This window comes from Pangasianodon hypophthalmus, chromosome 22, assembly GCF_027358585.1.
Source record: "Pangasianodon hypophthalmus isolate fPanHyp1 chromosome 22, fPanHyp1.pri, whole genome shotgun sequence".
NCBI lineage: Eukaryota > Metazoa > Chordata > Actinopteri > Siluriformes > Pangasiidae > Pangasianodon > Pangasianodon hypophthalmus.
The window spans coordinates 14,786,621-14,804,882 of record NC_069731.1 but is presented as its reverse complement, the minus strand read 5'-3'; the positions used below and the strand labels follow the sequence as shown (position 1 = coordinate 14,804,882).

The window sequence follows — 18,262 nt, the reverse complement described above, 5'->3', positions numbered from 1 at the left end:
GAACTAACTTGTCTCATGAACATTCCACAACAATAAATGTAACTATAAATGCATACAAAGTATGTGTCTTTCAGTAATAAATAAAAAATTGTAATTGTTGGCAAATGCTGTGGTACAAGAGGAATACAACACTTCAGGACATGCTGCTATATGAAAATAATCCACTGTGTTTTCCAATAACAGCACACCCTGTCCTGTTTTATTCCTTACATGTGGAACAAACACTGCTCTTCTCTTCCATGTTTTTTTTTTTTAAACCATTGCATCAGCTGTAAATCTGCCAAAAGTTAGCAATAATAGATGACATCACTTACACCAACTTCAACGTATTTTTTTTTAAAACTTTGTTCACATTACTGTAATATAGTTGAGTGACAATCATCGTTATAAACTAATTAAATGTCTCGGTGGTGATGTCTGCTGGATAGAGTTATGTTAAGTATGGAAAGATGACCTGCATGCTATTGATGTCTTGGCATTGCTTTTTTAAATAAACAGTCAGTAGGATCTGTTCACTGCTTACGAGCCTTAAACTAAATTTAGCAGAATGCTACAGGCTCATCATGGCCTCGGAACAAGTGTACGATTACACACGTGAAAGCAAATCTGTAAAATCACAACTCTATATACGCTCCATGTCTACGTTTAGGCATGTAAAAGGAAATCGCTGACAGGATTTGAGCTCGGCTCGGTTATTTATCGCACTGCTTACAGTGCTGAAATGCTCTTCTAAACAACTAGGTGCAGAACATAATAAAAGTGTTCATTAAAAATGTCTAGTATTAAGAAACGTGTAACAGAAAGGTGGGGTTGGTGGCATTCCAGTTCCTCCATACATTATTTTCTCCTGAGGATCTATGAACATATGAAGGACTTTGGAATTTTGTTCCATCAGGATTATGTATGTATATTAATCATCAGTGAGATGTAGAAAAGACAGCGATTTTAAAATAAATTATACAGTATAAAGAGACAGGCAGGAACAGGACAATGTTTCTAAGTAATGAACACTACAAGGGGATTACAAAAAAAATAACAAGATAAATTTTTATGCATAACATTTTTATTGTTATACACAGATCATTTTTATTACAATCTCCAGAGTACAAATGTCACTGGGGCTTAAATATGCTTCAAATGCCGAAGGTCGTACCTTTCTTCTCTTCCAGTGGTAGAATATATCTACAATAAAGGCTCCTTGTAGCTTATATTATTAATCAGCTGAATCAAACATATATTTTTTTTGTCAAATAGGTGTGACACAATTGATTATTAAGTCATTCACCCATAAAATAAATGTGCAAAACGTTAGAAAAATACCAACTTGGGTTATGGACTAACCTTTGTAAAAACAGAGTAAAACTGTTGTTTATAAATGTTTTCTTTGTGCAATAGCTGTTCATTTTAGAAAAATAATTCTGCCCTTTGATTAGTTAGTAAAATAATAAATCAACTGGGAAAACATGAACAGAGGCCATATACAATGCAAAAGGTTTGCTGCACAACACATATTCACAAAAATTATAATTAAAAAAAAAGGGAAAATTAAAATGGCAAAATAGGTACCACGTAATGATTTATAGTTAAGGATTTAGATATGTAAAACACCATAAAAATAGTTTTTATTTTCTGTACATATGTAGTTTGAAAGTTTACTATATTCATCATTCTGATATTTTTTCTTGTAAACCTATTATAAATATTATAATCTATAGAATTTATATTATACAATATAATTTAATGATGTATATATTTCTGCTTGACTGCCCTAAAATTTCTGGAGCTATATATATCGTAAGTTTATACTGATCATCAGTGGTACATCATAATATTCAGTAGGCACAGTTATATTCAATATCCCTGCATTGCATTTTTGCCTAAACTGAGAAGCTAGCAAGCGACTGTGAGTAAAGTAACAAATGTTGCAAACACAGCATGCTAGAGGAGATGATGTACAATCAAGCTTGAAAGAAATCGACCTTCCAGTCTTAACTGACTAAAACAGCATTTTTGTTTGGTAGTGCACTGTAGTGCATGTATGTCTCAAGAGACAGCCTTATTAAAATATTGGACTTATTAGTGGAACATAGTGGATTTTAAATAAATTATGCAAAGCAGTAATAAAAACAAATACAGCATAGCCTATGCAAGCCCTTTTTCATTCATGTCTTGAAACAAAACTGATGCGCTACTAATTATAGAATAAATAAGCCTTCTATGAAGTGATAAATGCACACAGGTTTGGTAACAAGTCCAATAAAATCACCACTCTGTGCCAGCAATAATGAAACAAACCAGTGGCACAATGTAGTGTTCCCTTACTAAAGAATTAAGACAAGACCTGTTTCTTTTTTTTTTCCCTTTTTCTTCTTTTGCATTCCTCTGAGGTAAACGGTAGTTAAAGACTCATTAATTGCAACACATCCGTTGTTCAATGTATCACATACCTGAATTAACCTCTTCACACCCCGTGTCCATTACATGATTCAGGAATTTTCATCTACAATGTATAAATGTATAAAAGCTGGTTAGTTAGTGGGTAAGGGTGTAAACCTCAGGCTTACACATGATATGATATGAATTTGATTGATAAGGAAACGATTCAATATTTGATGATACCACAGAATCTGCTACAATATGATCCGATTTGATTCAATAGCTTCCAATCAATATGTGATGAACTCTGTTCAGAATCTGGGTTAGGCCTATCATTACTACCTTGAATTCACAAAAAGAAGATGATGAACGAGTGCTCTTGAATGGCGCAGCAGTGACACTAGCCAATCACAAGTGTCTGTGAGGTCAAGTATGTGAAAGAGGGCAGATAGTTCTTTCCTCTGAGTGTGTTACGCTGCCCTGTGACATACCATGCACAGCAGTTCAAAAAGATGTGGTTAGCTGGCTTCATGTGTCTCAGAGGAATCACATGTTAGCCTTCACCCTTCCCACTGGTAGCTGTTGTGTGATAGGAGAGAGATAGCTAGTGGGTGGGACTTGGCAAAATGACAAAATTAGTAAGAAAATGTGAAAGATGTTATGAGCAAATCACCTGGCTGGCTGATTAAATTATTTACACATCAGTTTATAAATATGAATTATTTTTACACACCAGTTGTTTGTCCTTTTTTGATAATAATCGATTTATGATTGTCACATCGAATCATTTCAATTGTTGCATGTTAATCAATGCATCAGTCCAACTCCTCGGATTGCTACATCTCTAGTGGGTAACCAATCAGAAATGAACCTTGCTCTATTGAGTATCACAAAAAAAGAAAATCTGCATCATTCTGAAGGGAACCCTGATGGAGATATCAAAGAGAGAACAGTAAGGAACAATAATTTAGTAACTTTACACATGTCTTGACTGCTGATGCTTATATTTGATGGCATCAGAATAATAATAAAGTGTGAAATTTTAGATTTTATATGTTTTATATGAAAAAAAGCAGGTCTGAAGGGGTTAATTCAACACCAAACAGAGAATTTTGAATAGTATGTTTTCTAACATGCAAACAAAGCTCAGACCTTTTTACCTAAAGCATGTCTAAAAATAATTTTTCATCTACTTCTCACTGCTCACTTGTAGGCATGTGCCGATAATCGGTTATATGATATAATGCAATATTGCTATTAAAAGAGTGTCAATAGAAGTGATGCTACTTTGTATAGTTGTATGGGTTTCGCTTGCTGGACTTTTCATTGATACTGTGATATGCTGCATTTGGAAACATCATGGTGACAAAATTCTTAATGGTGTAGCTATGTAAAAAACGATATATATATATATATATATATATATATATATATATATATGTATATATATATATATATATATATATATATATATATATATATATATATATATATATATCCTTATTCAGAGGTATAGTTTAAACATAAGTAGTAATTATTTTTTTAAATACAGTGTAAACTGTGATAAAATGTTAGGCGATTATCGGCACGTGCCTAGTCATTTGCATGTCAACGCACCAAATCAAAGAAACTGCATGCATGATGAGCAATGCTCATTTCACAAATACATACAGCATAAACATTTTCATCTCCTTTACATTTTAGTAAACAATATTCACCCATGTGGCTGTGCGCATGGCGATTCTTATTACAGTAGACAGTCCTCTCCAACTTAATCGTCATCTCATCGTCATCTCATTTTCATTTCCTTTTATTCTTTTGTAATCAATTATGGAACAAAGTGAGCTGTTGGCTAAATGCCCTTGGTGTGATATGGTGTGATATATAATTTGGAAAAAAAAATCATATTGCACATTTTATACAATAAATTCTTTCTGAAAAATATCATAAAGTGAAAATAATGGAGAACTGAAATACATCTGTGATTGAGTGCATGAGGACAACAGAGAAAAATTAATTACATGCTACCATGCAACAGGGCATGTTCCTACAGATAGACATGTGCTGATAATCAGTTCTATGATATATCACAATATTTAACACACATTATAATATCGTTATTTGGAATACTTGCTGCCTATGGTGAAGTCTGGAGAATATGCATTGATAAGTAATATTTGCAAGTAATTAAAAAGTAATTAAAATATTTTTTTAATTACTAGTATTAATTATTAGTATTTTAATTATTAAGTAATTAAAATATTTTTAATATTTTTAATATCATAAAACTGCAATTATATTGAGCACATGCCTACCTACAGTAACAGTAATGCTTGTGTAATGTTATAAGACTGGCGATGGAGGCCGTGGTGCGTGTTCGTTTTTCTCTGACTAGCGTGGAAAGTCCAATGAACACATTCCTCTGGCACTGAGCATAAATCTCCGAACCCAACACGTCAGACGGGAAAGAAACGAGGCAGCTGTTTGTGCCTGTCATGTAAAAGTGCACCGAACGTTTCCACACAGAGCAGCCAGCTTGGATCAGCACACCCTAAACTCTCTCACACACATCTCTCCTTTTTTCTCGTTGCTCTTCTTTGTTTCTAACAGTCAGTCTTTTACACGGCTAAACGAGCCATGAAAAGTTACGTCGTCCTCCAAAGGCGTTCTTATTTTCCAAAACTTCTTCTGTTGCTCCCACGGCCAAGGACCAGCGCCAGTTTAACGTAACACTGTGTTATTTCCATGACTGAGGAATAAAAATGATCAGAAGGTTACAGCTGGCAAGAAATTCCACTGAAAGAAATATTATATCATTCCATTCTTACTTATAATTGTCTAATGAAAGTGTTTACAGGGGAAAATACTCTTAAAGATGAATAAAGTAAATAAAGATAAGCTACAAAGCACAAAATCGGTATTTAGAATAACAGTCCTTATTACAATTCTTGCTTAGGTGTCATTTTAGTATACTGGAAGTTGTCATTTTAGTACACTACCAGTCAGGAGTTTTTTTGAACAGCTTAAGTTTCTTATGTTTTATTACAGTTCAATCACTATTATTGCCCCAAATGTAAATAAGTGTGCTACATGTCTCTAATTAGAGTGAGAAAGACTGGCCTTTTAGATCAAGATCTAGCTTAGATCTAGATTATTCCAATCTACAATAAAATATAATTCCCTTTCTAACGTTTTTCAATTCACTAAGTAAGGAATAAAACATGAAGAGGTGTGCAGTTTTAGAAAAATAATTTATGATGAGATGGTGTCATGTGGTCTGATGAAGTAGAGTTACTCTTACCACCCTGAAGTGGGCCATTTTCCTATAACAGCATGCCCCAAAGTGTTTTATTCCTCTTATACCACAGTGATTTGACAATTATTAATTCATTAAAGAATGACATGTCATAATTTTTTGCAGTTACATTTAATGCTGTGGAACATTTGTGAGACAAGATTTGTGTTATCATTTACATTATAGCATCTATAGTATCCATAATATATACACAGTTGTTCTCTCATCAGCCTCTGGTGGAAAAATTTTTGATTAGACAAAGAGCTGACACTGGAGACTTCCATAAATGTGAAACAGACATAATAAATAAGAAAACTTCACATGGACACTTTTTGTTTAAATCGGAATGAAATCAATCAGATTTATTTATCAGAACGCTGAATAAAGTAATCGGGTTGATATGCGCGTTTACATGACAGAATCGGATTTGATCTTCTGACATGAGCACAGTGCACGAATACACGTTTCCCGCAGTTTCTTACACGTTTCTTACCTTCGACTACAACAGTCAGTCGTGCTTCATACGTCATTACGTGATTTGTACGTCATTGCACATGTGCAGAACTATCTGGTTTCATTTTCAATCTGATGAAGTGTTTACATGTCCTCTCCATCGGATTAGAAAAGGTTTAAACCACCCCTTATGATCCGAATGAAATTTTAATCGGTTTTGGCCAATTCATTCCAATTGACGTGTTTACATGTGACTTTTTAAATCTGGTTGTGCTTCTAGTCCAATTACGATCGGATTATTAGTGTCCATGTAAACGCAGCTACTGTCTGTAGCCCATCTGCTGCTCTGCCCTGTTCAACCACATTCATCAGTGTAAATATCTGGTACTGCTGACCAGATATTATATGGTTGGTAGATTATTCTCAAAGCAGTGACACTGATGTGTAAGTGAATCAGTAACTTTTAAACACCTCAGTGTAATAGTCCACCAACCAAAAATATCCAGCCAACAACAGTCCTGTGATCAGAAGAGCAGAGTACAATTAGCACACACTGTGCATGAAAAAACTGAGCTATAGCCTCTAACTGTACACCTACAAGGTGCACCAACAATATCTTTATTATAAAGGTCATGATCAAATGTTTCTGCACAAACTTCAGCCCTATTATGACGGCATTAGTTTTACACAAGGTGTAATTTCATCCTTTATATCTGCATATGCAGAAGTGCCAACATAGCTAACAAGAAAATCGTAGCAGAAGAAAGAGAAAAGAACGGAATTTTACCAAACCCTACTGCATGTCTGCTCTGCAGTCCTGTCCATATCTAGATTATAATACTCTGTCTACAACTGTAGCGAAAGATGTTTTCTGTTGATTAACTTAATAACTCTTTACACAATATCTTTAAAAGAAAGAAATTATTGCAGTCCAAAAGTGGCAAGCAGCATTCGCCCTATTCTCAGGAGATCTCCATTTGAATATCGAAGATGCCACAGCTATCCGTGGTCGGAGTCCAAGAGAGCGTAATTGCCCTTGATCTCTGGGTGGAAGGGATGGTGTTACTCTCTCACCTGTCAAACACAGTGACACTAGCCAATTGTGGACCTCTGTGATGAGGAAGATGGCAGTTAGCGCTTTCTTTCAAGTGTTCAGTTCAGTGCCCAGTGCTGTATCATTAACAGCTGCTCGAAAAGATTGGCGGGCTTCACGTGTTAGCCTTCACCCTCCCCAGTTGGTAGCTCTCATATGATGTGGAGAACTACAGTAGCTAATGGGTGGGAATTATGAGGAAATTATTATAGCTTAACCGAAAGAAAATAGCAGTAGTGACGCACATCACATCCTACCCTGATCTATTATTATCAAATGACCTGTCTGTAAATACATAAATGGAAAATACTGTATATAATACTGGTATACAGTTAACCCATTTCAACCTCGTTCAGTCAGGTGCAGCCAGACGTTTTTGGTCACGTGATACAGAAGTAGAATTTTGTTCGCACATAATGTGATGTTTTAGAGAATGTTGGGATAACATCAGCTAGCTAAATTGTTTGGAAACGCTTTTCGAAACAACAGTAAGGAAATAACAAACATGTCTAAAGAGAATTCTTGTTTTCTACTGGCTCACAAGACAGAGGCTTGTGAATTCACAAATGCAGCATTCACGTCCTACGTCATTTCCGCTTCAATGAAATGTTTTTTCCGATGGGTGAATTTTATTCACATATGGTCTAACCGCTGCTTTCACTGACAAAGAAGAAAACGCTGTTTCCTATTTTGCTGTAAACATATCTCCCATATCACTGTAGCAAGTTGTCAAAAATTGTGAATGCTACAGATAAACCGTAGATGCTGGTATCTCTGCATATGTAATTCCCTTGAAATAGTTTCATGATCCAATAACGTGATCACGCAAAAAAAAAAACTTGTACATTTGTGGGAATAGAAAAACATGATTACATTTCTAAGTCATGTTTTAAGATCAACAAATGGTAGCTTACCTGAAACACAGTGCAATCATGTCAAAAAGTGTACAAAAATGATGGCCAATCCAATATTCAAGAGCATCACCATGGCAACTAAAATAGAATTCAGACCCTGTAATGTAAATTAGACAAATAGTTACGACAATATATATATATACATATACCTCACTGGACATCTCACAGGCAATGCTTTATGATATGTTTTTTTACACCTGATAAAGACAACAGGGAGGACAGCACTTACCGTATCATCTTCTAACACCTCATTCATGAGCTCCACACTGGCTTTCTTGGTTTCAGTGAGACTCTTTGGTTTTACACTTTCTTGTTTCCTGAGCTTTGTCTCTAGTTTTGGCGTGGGTGACCGCACCATCTTTGGAGGTGGTGGCATTCGAGCTAAACTGGACTGTGTCATTTCAGGCTCTTCATCCTCCGGTTCGTCTGGTGGAGGGATGTTTTTATGTGTTTTCACATAATAGCTATGATAAGCAGTGTGTAATTGGCCGTTTACTGATGGTTCGTTGAGCTTGGGCGGCTTTGGTGGTGCAGTATCTTGAATTTTGATGGCAGGAACTTTGCTAATTTCGGCTACAATGGTGGCTCTTTCATCTTTGCTAATCTTACGGGATAGAGTGCTGTTGTCTTTGCTAATTTTACGGGTTGCTGTAGCACTTTCTTTGCTGATCTTTCGTGTCACACCAGTACTTGGTTGTTGATTTTTCTTCGTTGGTGATAATGGAGGTGAGGGAGTCGGGCTGTGAGTAGGCGAGTGTGATGGAGTCGTGCCACGGCGATAAAAAGGACTGCCTGATGAAGACTTCTCTTTCTTCTCCTTCTTCTCCAACTCTAGTGGAGCTTCTTTAATCTCCTCCACATGGTATGTGAAGTTTTGCTTGATGTACTCAAGGCCTGTGAGAGAAGGAACATAAGATCGAGCAGGGGGAAAGGTCAGTAACCAAGGCATTAAAACAGATATCTGATATACTGATATCTGAAGATCTGAAAAAATTGTATAGATGTTTCCCTCCAATCCACCCATGTAATCTGTGATTCACACTCCAGCCAGGAACACAGATTAAAAGGCCAGATGATGTGCACATACATTCATGAGCTTTCTATCCATTTTTCATATGAATGCTGAATTTTTGCCAAAGAATATGTGAATGGAAAAAACAGACAGATAACAACTCATCTGATCTGAGGAGTAAAGATTGTGGTATATAGAAAGAGAAACGTGATAAACGACAATGGCTACGTCCCAAACTACAGATTCAGTACCGGCATTTGCGCTTGTTGGAAAAGTGTCCATGAATCAAATTCATGTTCATCAAACTTAAGTTACGAAACAAATGATAAAAAAAAATAATGAAACAAAAAAAAAAACATAACCCTGGAGTTGTATAATGGTGTTTCTGAGAAATCTGACAACTTAAGCCTGCATAACTTAAAGACAACAAATAGGAACAGCAAATGCTTAGAGAGATTAATGTCTCTTTTGATCATAATTTCAAGCAGTAACTCAATAATAATAATCAGTGTATCAGTCTGTTTATGCATAATGCTGTCCATGTAAATTCCACACATGGTTTGAATAATTCACTAAAGAAACAGACTCATGACTAAGTCTTTGGTCACTTACAACTCTGATTCCTTTCCATTTATAAACAATATATAGTATATTAACCATCTTTAACTGTTACAATTTGGAGTCAAATATGCATTAAAAGCTTGATCTAATCCTCTGCCTGCTCTTGTGACTGCACAGAGATTTATCTCTGAACCAATACCAAAGAATTTTAATCTGCAATTTGTTAAACAGATTCAAAATAAGGCCTGCATAAAGCTTTAGGATCACTTTCCTCATCTCCCTATAATCAGATAGAAACTCAGTGATGATGTGGGATTGCTACCATTCTATTATGAGAAGCTGAAATAACAGTACGTCAGAATAAGCCTGACAATAATTACCATTCACATGCCTAAAACATCCCCAAATTATTTCACACTAAATACACCTGAGCATTAATTTCAAATAAAACGATATTTTGTATAATTCACAGTAGACAGATACACTATATGGCCAAAGGTTTGTGGCTACCTGACCATCACACCCATATGTGGCCTTTCTCAAACTGTAGCCACAACATTTGGAGCACACAATTGTCTAGGATGTCTTTGTATACTGTAACATTACAATTTCCCTTCAGTGGAATTAAACTGTTCCAAACTGTTCAAAACTGTCCAAACTGTTCCAGCATGACAATGCCCCTGTGCACATAGCAAGCTCCATGAAGATATGGTTTGCCAAGGGTGGTGTGGAAGACCTCATGTGGCCTGCACAGAGCCCTGACCTCAATCGCACTGAACACCTTTGGAATGAAATGGAACGCCAACTGAACCCCAGGCCTCTTCGCCTGACATCAATATCAGCTCTTGTGGCTAATTGGGCACAAATCCCCACAGCCACGCTCCACAATCTAGTGAAATGCCTTCCCAGAAGAGTGTAAGAGGGTAACAAGGAAGAAAAAAAATTTAATATCAAAATCTAAAGAATATAGACCGAAACACATCATTGCAGCTTTTCGTGTTAATGATATGACTCCAGCATGGATTTATAAACACACATGCTATGAACTGCAAAAGTGGTTTTTGATCGTGTTTTTCTGAAACACACAATTATCCCTTGCTAGACAGGAGATTGCCTAAAAGCTGCATTCCTTTTCTGCAGTCCAGTTCACATACAATACAGATTCCATACACAGACACTAGAAAGCAATAGAAATGAAAACAAAAAAGAATCGAGAGCATGGATACATGCATACAAACTCTTTCCTCCTAAAGACATTTGTCTACACTGATAATAATTTAGAAAGGTTACCCACTTCAAGTGGCCCTATGCGTATTTAAGTGACATGCCGACATGAGGAGTGTGCAAAGAGGTTAGGGGTGACTATGTACTATCAACTATGCACCTTGCACCAGAGGGTAGAAAAGAGAGAGAGAGAGAGAGAGAGAGAGAGGGAGGACAGAAGAAGGGGGCTGAGGTCACATGTTCACAGGTCTGAGTGAAGGAATGGACAGCTGCTGTGAGTCAGGGACTCGATCACTGTTCTGCAATTGCAGCCATTCCAACATGGCGATTTTAGATGTGAACGGAGCAGGCTCTGCTGCACTGAAAGGTCATTGCTGTCACACACTTCTGTGCTAATCTAACGTCAATGTCAGTCACACATGCAGGCATTAATTCTTCTTAATATGATGTATATAGTTTAATTTATGGGTGTGACTACAGTAATTAATTAATTACATCCATCCAAGCACAAATGGAAATTCTTCTCATTTTGATGAAAAGCATACAGCTGGCAGCAAACATTTCCATTCGTCTTCTTCTTCTTAAAGGAAACCTCCACTCTGAAACACATTTTCATGTTTATATTGAAATATTTGTGATGCAATTATTGATTCTGGTGCTAATTTGTTGGTTGGTACTGTATTTTTGTTATTCCTGTGAGAAGTTAGCGGTTGTGCCATGATGACTTTGGTATTAGCATGACGGCACTGACGGTGGTATTAGCATGCGAATTAAAGCTTTGTAGGCTAATCTGTTTGAGCAGAGAGTACAATACAGGTGAGAAGGTAAAAGAAACGGACAGACTAAAGGACTAAAGTGCCACTGCATCACTCTCTTTGGGTAGAAATGAAGCGAAGGGCTAAATCCAAATGCACCACTGTCAGCAGGTAGTCGAATTGCATTGTAGGTAATGTACAAAACCGTAGAAAGACCAGCATGTCAATGAAAGAAGTTAGAACTAATATATCAAATCAGAGTTTCATTGTTAAGAAAATCTTGGACACCAAAGAAGATCATGTTAATTATAAAGATTAATGGACAAGTTGTTCAAGGTGGATTTTTCCTTTATCCTTTTTTTTTTCCTGCCAGAAAGTTCACACCTTAGGAGCTGTCCAAAGCGTTTTAAATATTTTACGATAACTTATTAACAAAACCTTGTCTCAACTGTGAGTGTAATTGCAATGAGCGTGGAGATAAGGAGGGGTACAGTCGACTAAACTACTAAAAAAAGCAACACGTTACCAACAGGTGAAGTGAGCAACATTGATTATCTCGTTACAATGGTAATCTCGTTACAAGGGATATATTAGGCAGCAAGTGAACAGTCAGTTCTCGAAAGTTGACGTGTTGGAAACAGGTAAAATGGGCAAGCGTAAGGATCTGAGCGACTCTGACAAGGGCCAAATTGTGATGGCTAGATCAGAGCATAGTAGAGCTACTGTAGCACAAACTGCTGAAACAGTTAATGCTGGCTATGATAGAAAGGTGTCAGAACATACAGTGCATCGCAGCTTGGTGCGTATGGGGCTGCGTAGCAGCAGACCGGTCAGAGTGCCCATGCTGACCCCTGTCCACCGCCTAAAGCGCCTACAATGGACAGGTGAGCATCAGAACTGGACCATGGAGCAATGGAAGAAGGTGGCCTGGTCTGATGAATCATGTTTTCTTGAATGGTCATTTACCTGGGGAAGAGATAGCACCAGGATGCACTATGGGAAGAAGGTAAGCCGGGGAGCCAGTGTGATGCTCTGGGCAATGTTCTGCTGGGAAAGCCTGAGTCTTGTTATTCATGTGCATGTTACTTTGTCCTAAACATTGTTGCAGACCAAGTACACCCCTTCATGGCAATGGTATTCCCTATCGGCATCTTTCAGCAGGATAATGCGCCCTACCACACTCCAAAAAATTGCTCAGGAGGAACATGACAAAGACTTCAAACTTGGCCTCCAAATTCCCCAGATCTCAATCTGATTGAGCATCTGTGGGATGTGCTGGACAAACAAGTCCGATCCATGGAGGCCCCACCTCACAACTTACAGGACTTAAAGGATCTGCTGCAAACGTCTTGGTGCCAGATACCACAGCACACCTTCAGGTCTTGTGCAGTCTATGCCTCAATGGGCCAGAGCTGTATAGGCAGCACAAAGGGAACCTACACAATATTAGGCAGGTGGTTTTAATGTTATGGCTGATTATATAGAATGAGGAATTATGCTACCATAACAAACAATGACTGTCAAAAGCCATTAGCGAAATATATTGCTATTTGTAGCAATGGGGTCAATCTTAACCAAGCTCTTAGCTTAAGAAATTTTTTGACTCCTTCCTTTATGTAGTTTTTTGAAGAGGTAAGAACAGATTTTTTAAATGGCCCCAGCTGTACATATGTGAGTACAACAGCTTTGTTTTAAAATACTGCAAAGTATTTGGCCGTTGCAACACCAAAAAACTAAACATATTAATTACTGTTATATGTGAGACAGCAGTGTGAAGTGTTAGTTGTTAAACAGCAATTCTGGATCATTCAGGAATCCTGAGTATGTTGTTTTGAGATACGGGAGTTTTTCAGTTACACTATCTCTGTCCTTATCTCTAAATCAGTTCCCTCCACCTGCTGTCTCAACCCTGGAGCCTGCTCAACTATTACCTCCCTTCTTCTTAACAAGTTATTAGAGTCAGCCTATGCACTGTACATCTGCCCCCTAAAACGGTTGTGGATACATTAAGTCTCCAGAAGCCTGGTTTTAGTCTATTACAGACGTATTCTTTTTGTTTTATTCAAACGCTTGTGAAACTTTACAGTTTAGGGTCCATCCACTATATAGCATTGAATCATCTTTTAAAAGTTACCATTGATCTCTTGTAGTCTGTACTCAGGGGTGCTCCTGACATTTTCATTTTGCTTATTGCCACATTTGATAAGGCTAGCTATCTCATCTCACACATAGCTGGTGATGGAATATTGGTCATTCTGTCACTGCTCTTGCTTGGTTTACTATACCATCTCACTGTCAGGTATCCATTTGGGAAACATAAATCCTCAAAAAAGGTGTGCCCCAAGGATCAATTCTTGGCCCCTTCACCTTCATCATCAGTAATGTTCTTTCATTTAGCCTGATAATATGGTCACATGATCTTCAAAACTTTCTCAGTGACAGCTCTCTCTCTCTCTTTCACCCTTATGACTAACAGCATTAAGTTAGGAATAAACTCCAAATTTCTTAACTGAAATCTTGCTGGTTTTGTCCAAAAAATCTCTAAATTTTCCAATTGAGCTAATGCTGTTATTGCTAGGCCCTCTATCTATCTATCTATCTATCTATCTATCATGAGGATTGTGGAATGCTGTGAAATTACTAATAACATGTTCTTAAAAGTTGAAACAATATTCAATCTCAAAATCGAACTGGGTGGGACTAAGTATAATACAGTTACAGACAGAATTGACCAAGAATTATTAATTGAAACTGAAGAAATGATTGCTTCAATGCTGGACATGAATGGTCGTGTTGTTATGGTACAAGCTGACTGCTGTGCTGCTAAAGTCCCTCCAAAAGCTTTGTGTGCTTCCAAACCAAACACAGTGGTTCACTGTAGTCATAGATACAGCTTTCAATAGCTGTGGTCTTACATTACATCTGCCCGTAAAACCAGTTTCAGCTGCTCGGCATAATTGAGTGTGTGAAAGCAGTGTGGGAGAAAACTCCTTTAAGTGGCATGAACCATGGCATGAAATACTCAAAAAACTGCAAAATGTTTTCAAAGAATAAGAGCTCCAATTGTCACACAGAGTTTAAAGATCCAATTTTATCCCAATTTAGTTCCATATAACCGTGACCCACTAGTTGATTCTGCTCTAATCCACTGCTGCTACTACTCTTGTAAGGCATATACAAAAAGCGAGCCACTATTTCTTTTTGAATATCCTACCCCTTGACAGGTGCCATTGTAACGAGATAATCAATGTTACTCACTTCATCTGTCAGTAGTTTTAATGTTATGGCTCATCGGTATATATCAGTGTGTTGATATTACATAGAGAAGGTGCTGCAAATAATTTTTTTTATTTTGGTGTGACTGGGTTAGCATGAAATTAAAAACTGCTCACTGCTGTAATATTTTATTGAGTCCTGAGGGATGCCAGTACTGATGCACACCTCTAGTCCTTTCTATCCAGACAGCAGCTCTCTTCTGTGGCAACTCCAGATCTCCAGATTATCGAGCTTAAGCACATTTTACTCAGCAAGCTGCAGTCACTCCGCAACACTTTTCAGTTCACGCTGGCTGTGACTCAGTTATTATAAAGGCAAAGTGTAAAGCATTCATTACTGTGCCAGCAGCAGTTGAGTTAGGATTTAAAATATTGCCCAGGCAAGATTGTACATCATATGAGTATTTCATTTTGTAGGGTTTAGTTGCCTGCCTGAGAAAAACAACAAGTTCACTGTGTGTGTGTGTGTGTGTGTGTGTGTGTGTGTGTGTATACCTGGTTGCTGGAAGTCAGGAGCTAATTCTCTTGCTATAGCCCTTGCAAGATCTGACTCCTGGTCAGCAGCAACTGCAGCCTGGTCTGCTGATTCACTCTTTGTTCTGGCATGGGCTGTCCTGTTTCACACACAGACACACAAACACACACAATTCATTAGCTAGCACCACAGATATACATATTAGAGATAGAGGCAGCTGATGATTCTATACACAGTGACACAAAGGCACTTAGCCGTCATACTATTCCTTCCTCTCTGCTCTGTAAAATGAATGTTGGTCTAAAGGCATAAAGTGAACACACACACACACACACACACACACACAAATCCAAAGAGGGAGAGATCCTGTTTTTTAGCCATTCATCAGTCATCACAGTGCACAAAAAAGAGTTCATATTTCAAGTATATGCATTTTAGCTGTTGCTCAAAATAGACATCAGCGTAGGTGTGTTGTGAATGGTAAAGTCCCGCCCACACCACCATCTGACTAATCTAATTAATGGCTCTGTCCCAAATGCTAGAATTCATGTCTAGTTCGAGTTCTTACTGTAACATCTGCCATTTGAAGAAACGCTAAACCTTATTTTTTTTGGGGTCTGCATACTGTGTCCTTAATAAATTTACATTAACAGATAAATAAGATAAGCTCTTTGGTCTTTTCGTAAACGTGTGATTGCTTAGGTGCGCAGAAATTCGTCAGAGATCTCCACCTGTCAATTACTGTTATTGATTTTATCTTATTTTTCTGTTACTTTCTATGGAACAAATTTAATACCATCATTTTCCATAATTTTATTTTGTGCATCAGCAGTAATTACAGAACCATATGTGTGCAGTGTTCCTGTGGTTTCTGTACTTATTCAATAATAAATTCATAATTTGCCAATTAGCTCCCAGGCTATTAGCTAGTTATTGGAAAGGCTACAATAGCAATAGTAATGATGTTCCCTTTTCTAGTGACTCTGACACACTATTTCCATTTACGGTCCCAAACCACATGATAATATATCAAATATATTCCTTAATATATTAACATTATGCACTGTTATACACTCAGTAAACACAGTATACACCCAGGAACACCTGTGCACCTGCTCATTCATTCATTCAGCCAATCACATGGAAGCAGTGTAATGCATAAAACCACACAGATACCGGTCAAGTGATTCAGTTCATGGTAACATTCACATCAAACACCAAAGTGTGGAAAAAATCTTGTAAGGTGTACACAAAAAAGCAAGCCAATAATCTTTTCGAACTGCTCTTTGTGTAATGTCATGTGGCCGAGAGTGCTAACTGCACAATTGGCTAGTGCAATCTCTCTGATAAACATGGCAGCTTTTTATTTTAGTAGAGAAAAATAATGTTCTAGAGGTATTTACGGGGGAGGTTTATTTTATTTTATTTTATTTGCTTTTTTTTTATTTATTTCACCCTATTTTCTTCCCAGTTTGGTCGCCTGTGAATTCCCATCTGCGATGCTGCTCGAGCTCCATCACAGGGCAGTTTAACACACTTGGAGGAAAGAGCTATCTACCCCCTTCTGCATACATGAGCTCAGAGACGCCCACGATTGGCTAGCGTCACTCTGATTGACAGTGGAGAGAGTGTGCGACCCAGAGAGCATTGTGATCTCTGTGAGTATTTCAGAAACTGTTGATCTTCTGGGATATTCATACACAACTGTTTCTAGAGTTTATACAGAACGATGCACAAAACAAACAACCAAACAAACAAAATCCACTGAGCAGTTCTGCAAACAGAAACGAGAGACGAGTTGACGAGAGAGGTCAGAGGAGAATGACCAGACTGGTTCGAGCTGACAGGTCTACTGTTGTAGCCATTTATGAAATTAAGATTATTAAAGGAATATATTGGATAATTATTTTTCTGTATATGAATTTGTTTATGTAGCTACTTTTATGTTAGGGATACGGATCGGTGATAAATTGCAGGTGTGTTCAGCACCGGGGGTGGGAGGTAAGGGGGGGGGGGGGGGGGCCTAGGGGTGAGTTTGGATGGAGAAGAAGTGGTTGATATATAGTTTCGAGTACCTTCAAATAATCACTCTTTACGACTGTGATGTGCAGTAAAGCATCTCAGAAAGGCAAACACGTCAAACCTTGCAGAAGAGCACATTGGGTTCCACTCCTGTCAGCCAAGAACAGGAATCTGAGGCTACAGGGTGCGCAGGCTCACCAAAACTGGACAGTTGAAGACAGCAGAAGCAGAAGAACAGTCACCTGCTCTTTCTCCAATCTTCAACAGTCTAGTTTCAGTTAAACTGTGCCCACTGGAGCCTCAGATTCCTGAGTTCAGTATTGTAAAGGTAGCATATTACAACGTCCGTGTATTCTTGAAATTAAAAAAGTGAGCTGTCTCTAATGTGTATAACCCCTTATGTGTGTGTGTGTGTGTGTGTGTGTGTGGCTGCAAGCCTGTAACCATGACTAAGGCACCAAAACAAGTATGAATTAGCATTAGAAAAGACATGACCTGAATTTGGCTGTGGGAAGCAGTTGGAGGGGATGTATTTTGTGTGTGTGTGTGTGTGTTTCAAGCACACTGCATTTTTATTCCCTCCCCCCTTCAGCAGGACTACGTATTATTCCTCTTTGGGTTTGGCAGGTCTACATATTGGTTGGTGTTTGAAAGGTCAGTGGCAAACAGTGACATAAATATTAATACCTATTTGCTGTGGAAATTGAAGGCCCAAGGTAATGAAGAGGCCATGGACAATTGTCTGTTCTGCCTATACCTGTTGCCGGTGTGTGTGTGTGTGTGTGTGTGTGTCTGTGCTGCCACATG

General features: G+C 37.8%; 1 protein-coding gene across 2 annotated transcripts in view; it reads right to left on the bottom strand.

The window, feature by feature from the left end:
• Positions 1 to 1,041: 1,041 nt before the first annotated feature.
• jph1a (junctophilin 1a) overlaps positions 1,042 to 18,262 on the bottom strand; it is a 35,349-nt gene continuing 18,128 nt past the window's right edge. Inside the window, exons 3-6 of one of the 2 annotated variants that reach the window (XM_026938139.3) lie at positions 15,454 to 15,572; positions 8,361 to 9,025; positions 8,132 to 8,228; positions 1,042 to 5,125 (exon numbers count right to left, since the gene is read on the bottom strand). In XM_026938139.3, the coding sequence (XP_026793940.3) occupies positions 8,148 to 8,228; positions 8,361 to 9,025; positions 15,454 to 15,572 (865 nt within the window). In that variant the 3' untranslated portion in view covers positions 1,042 to 5,125; positions 8,132 to 8,147. Of the gene's footprint in view, positions 5,126 to 5,149; positions 7,396 to 8,131; positions 8,229 to 8,360; positions 9,026 to 15,453; positions 15,573 to 18,262 lie in introns of those variants that run through there. The other variant, XM_053227990.1, reaches the window with a different exon arrangement.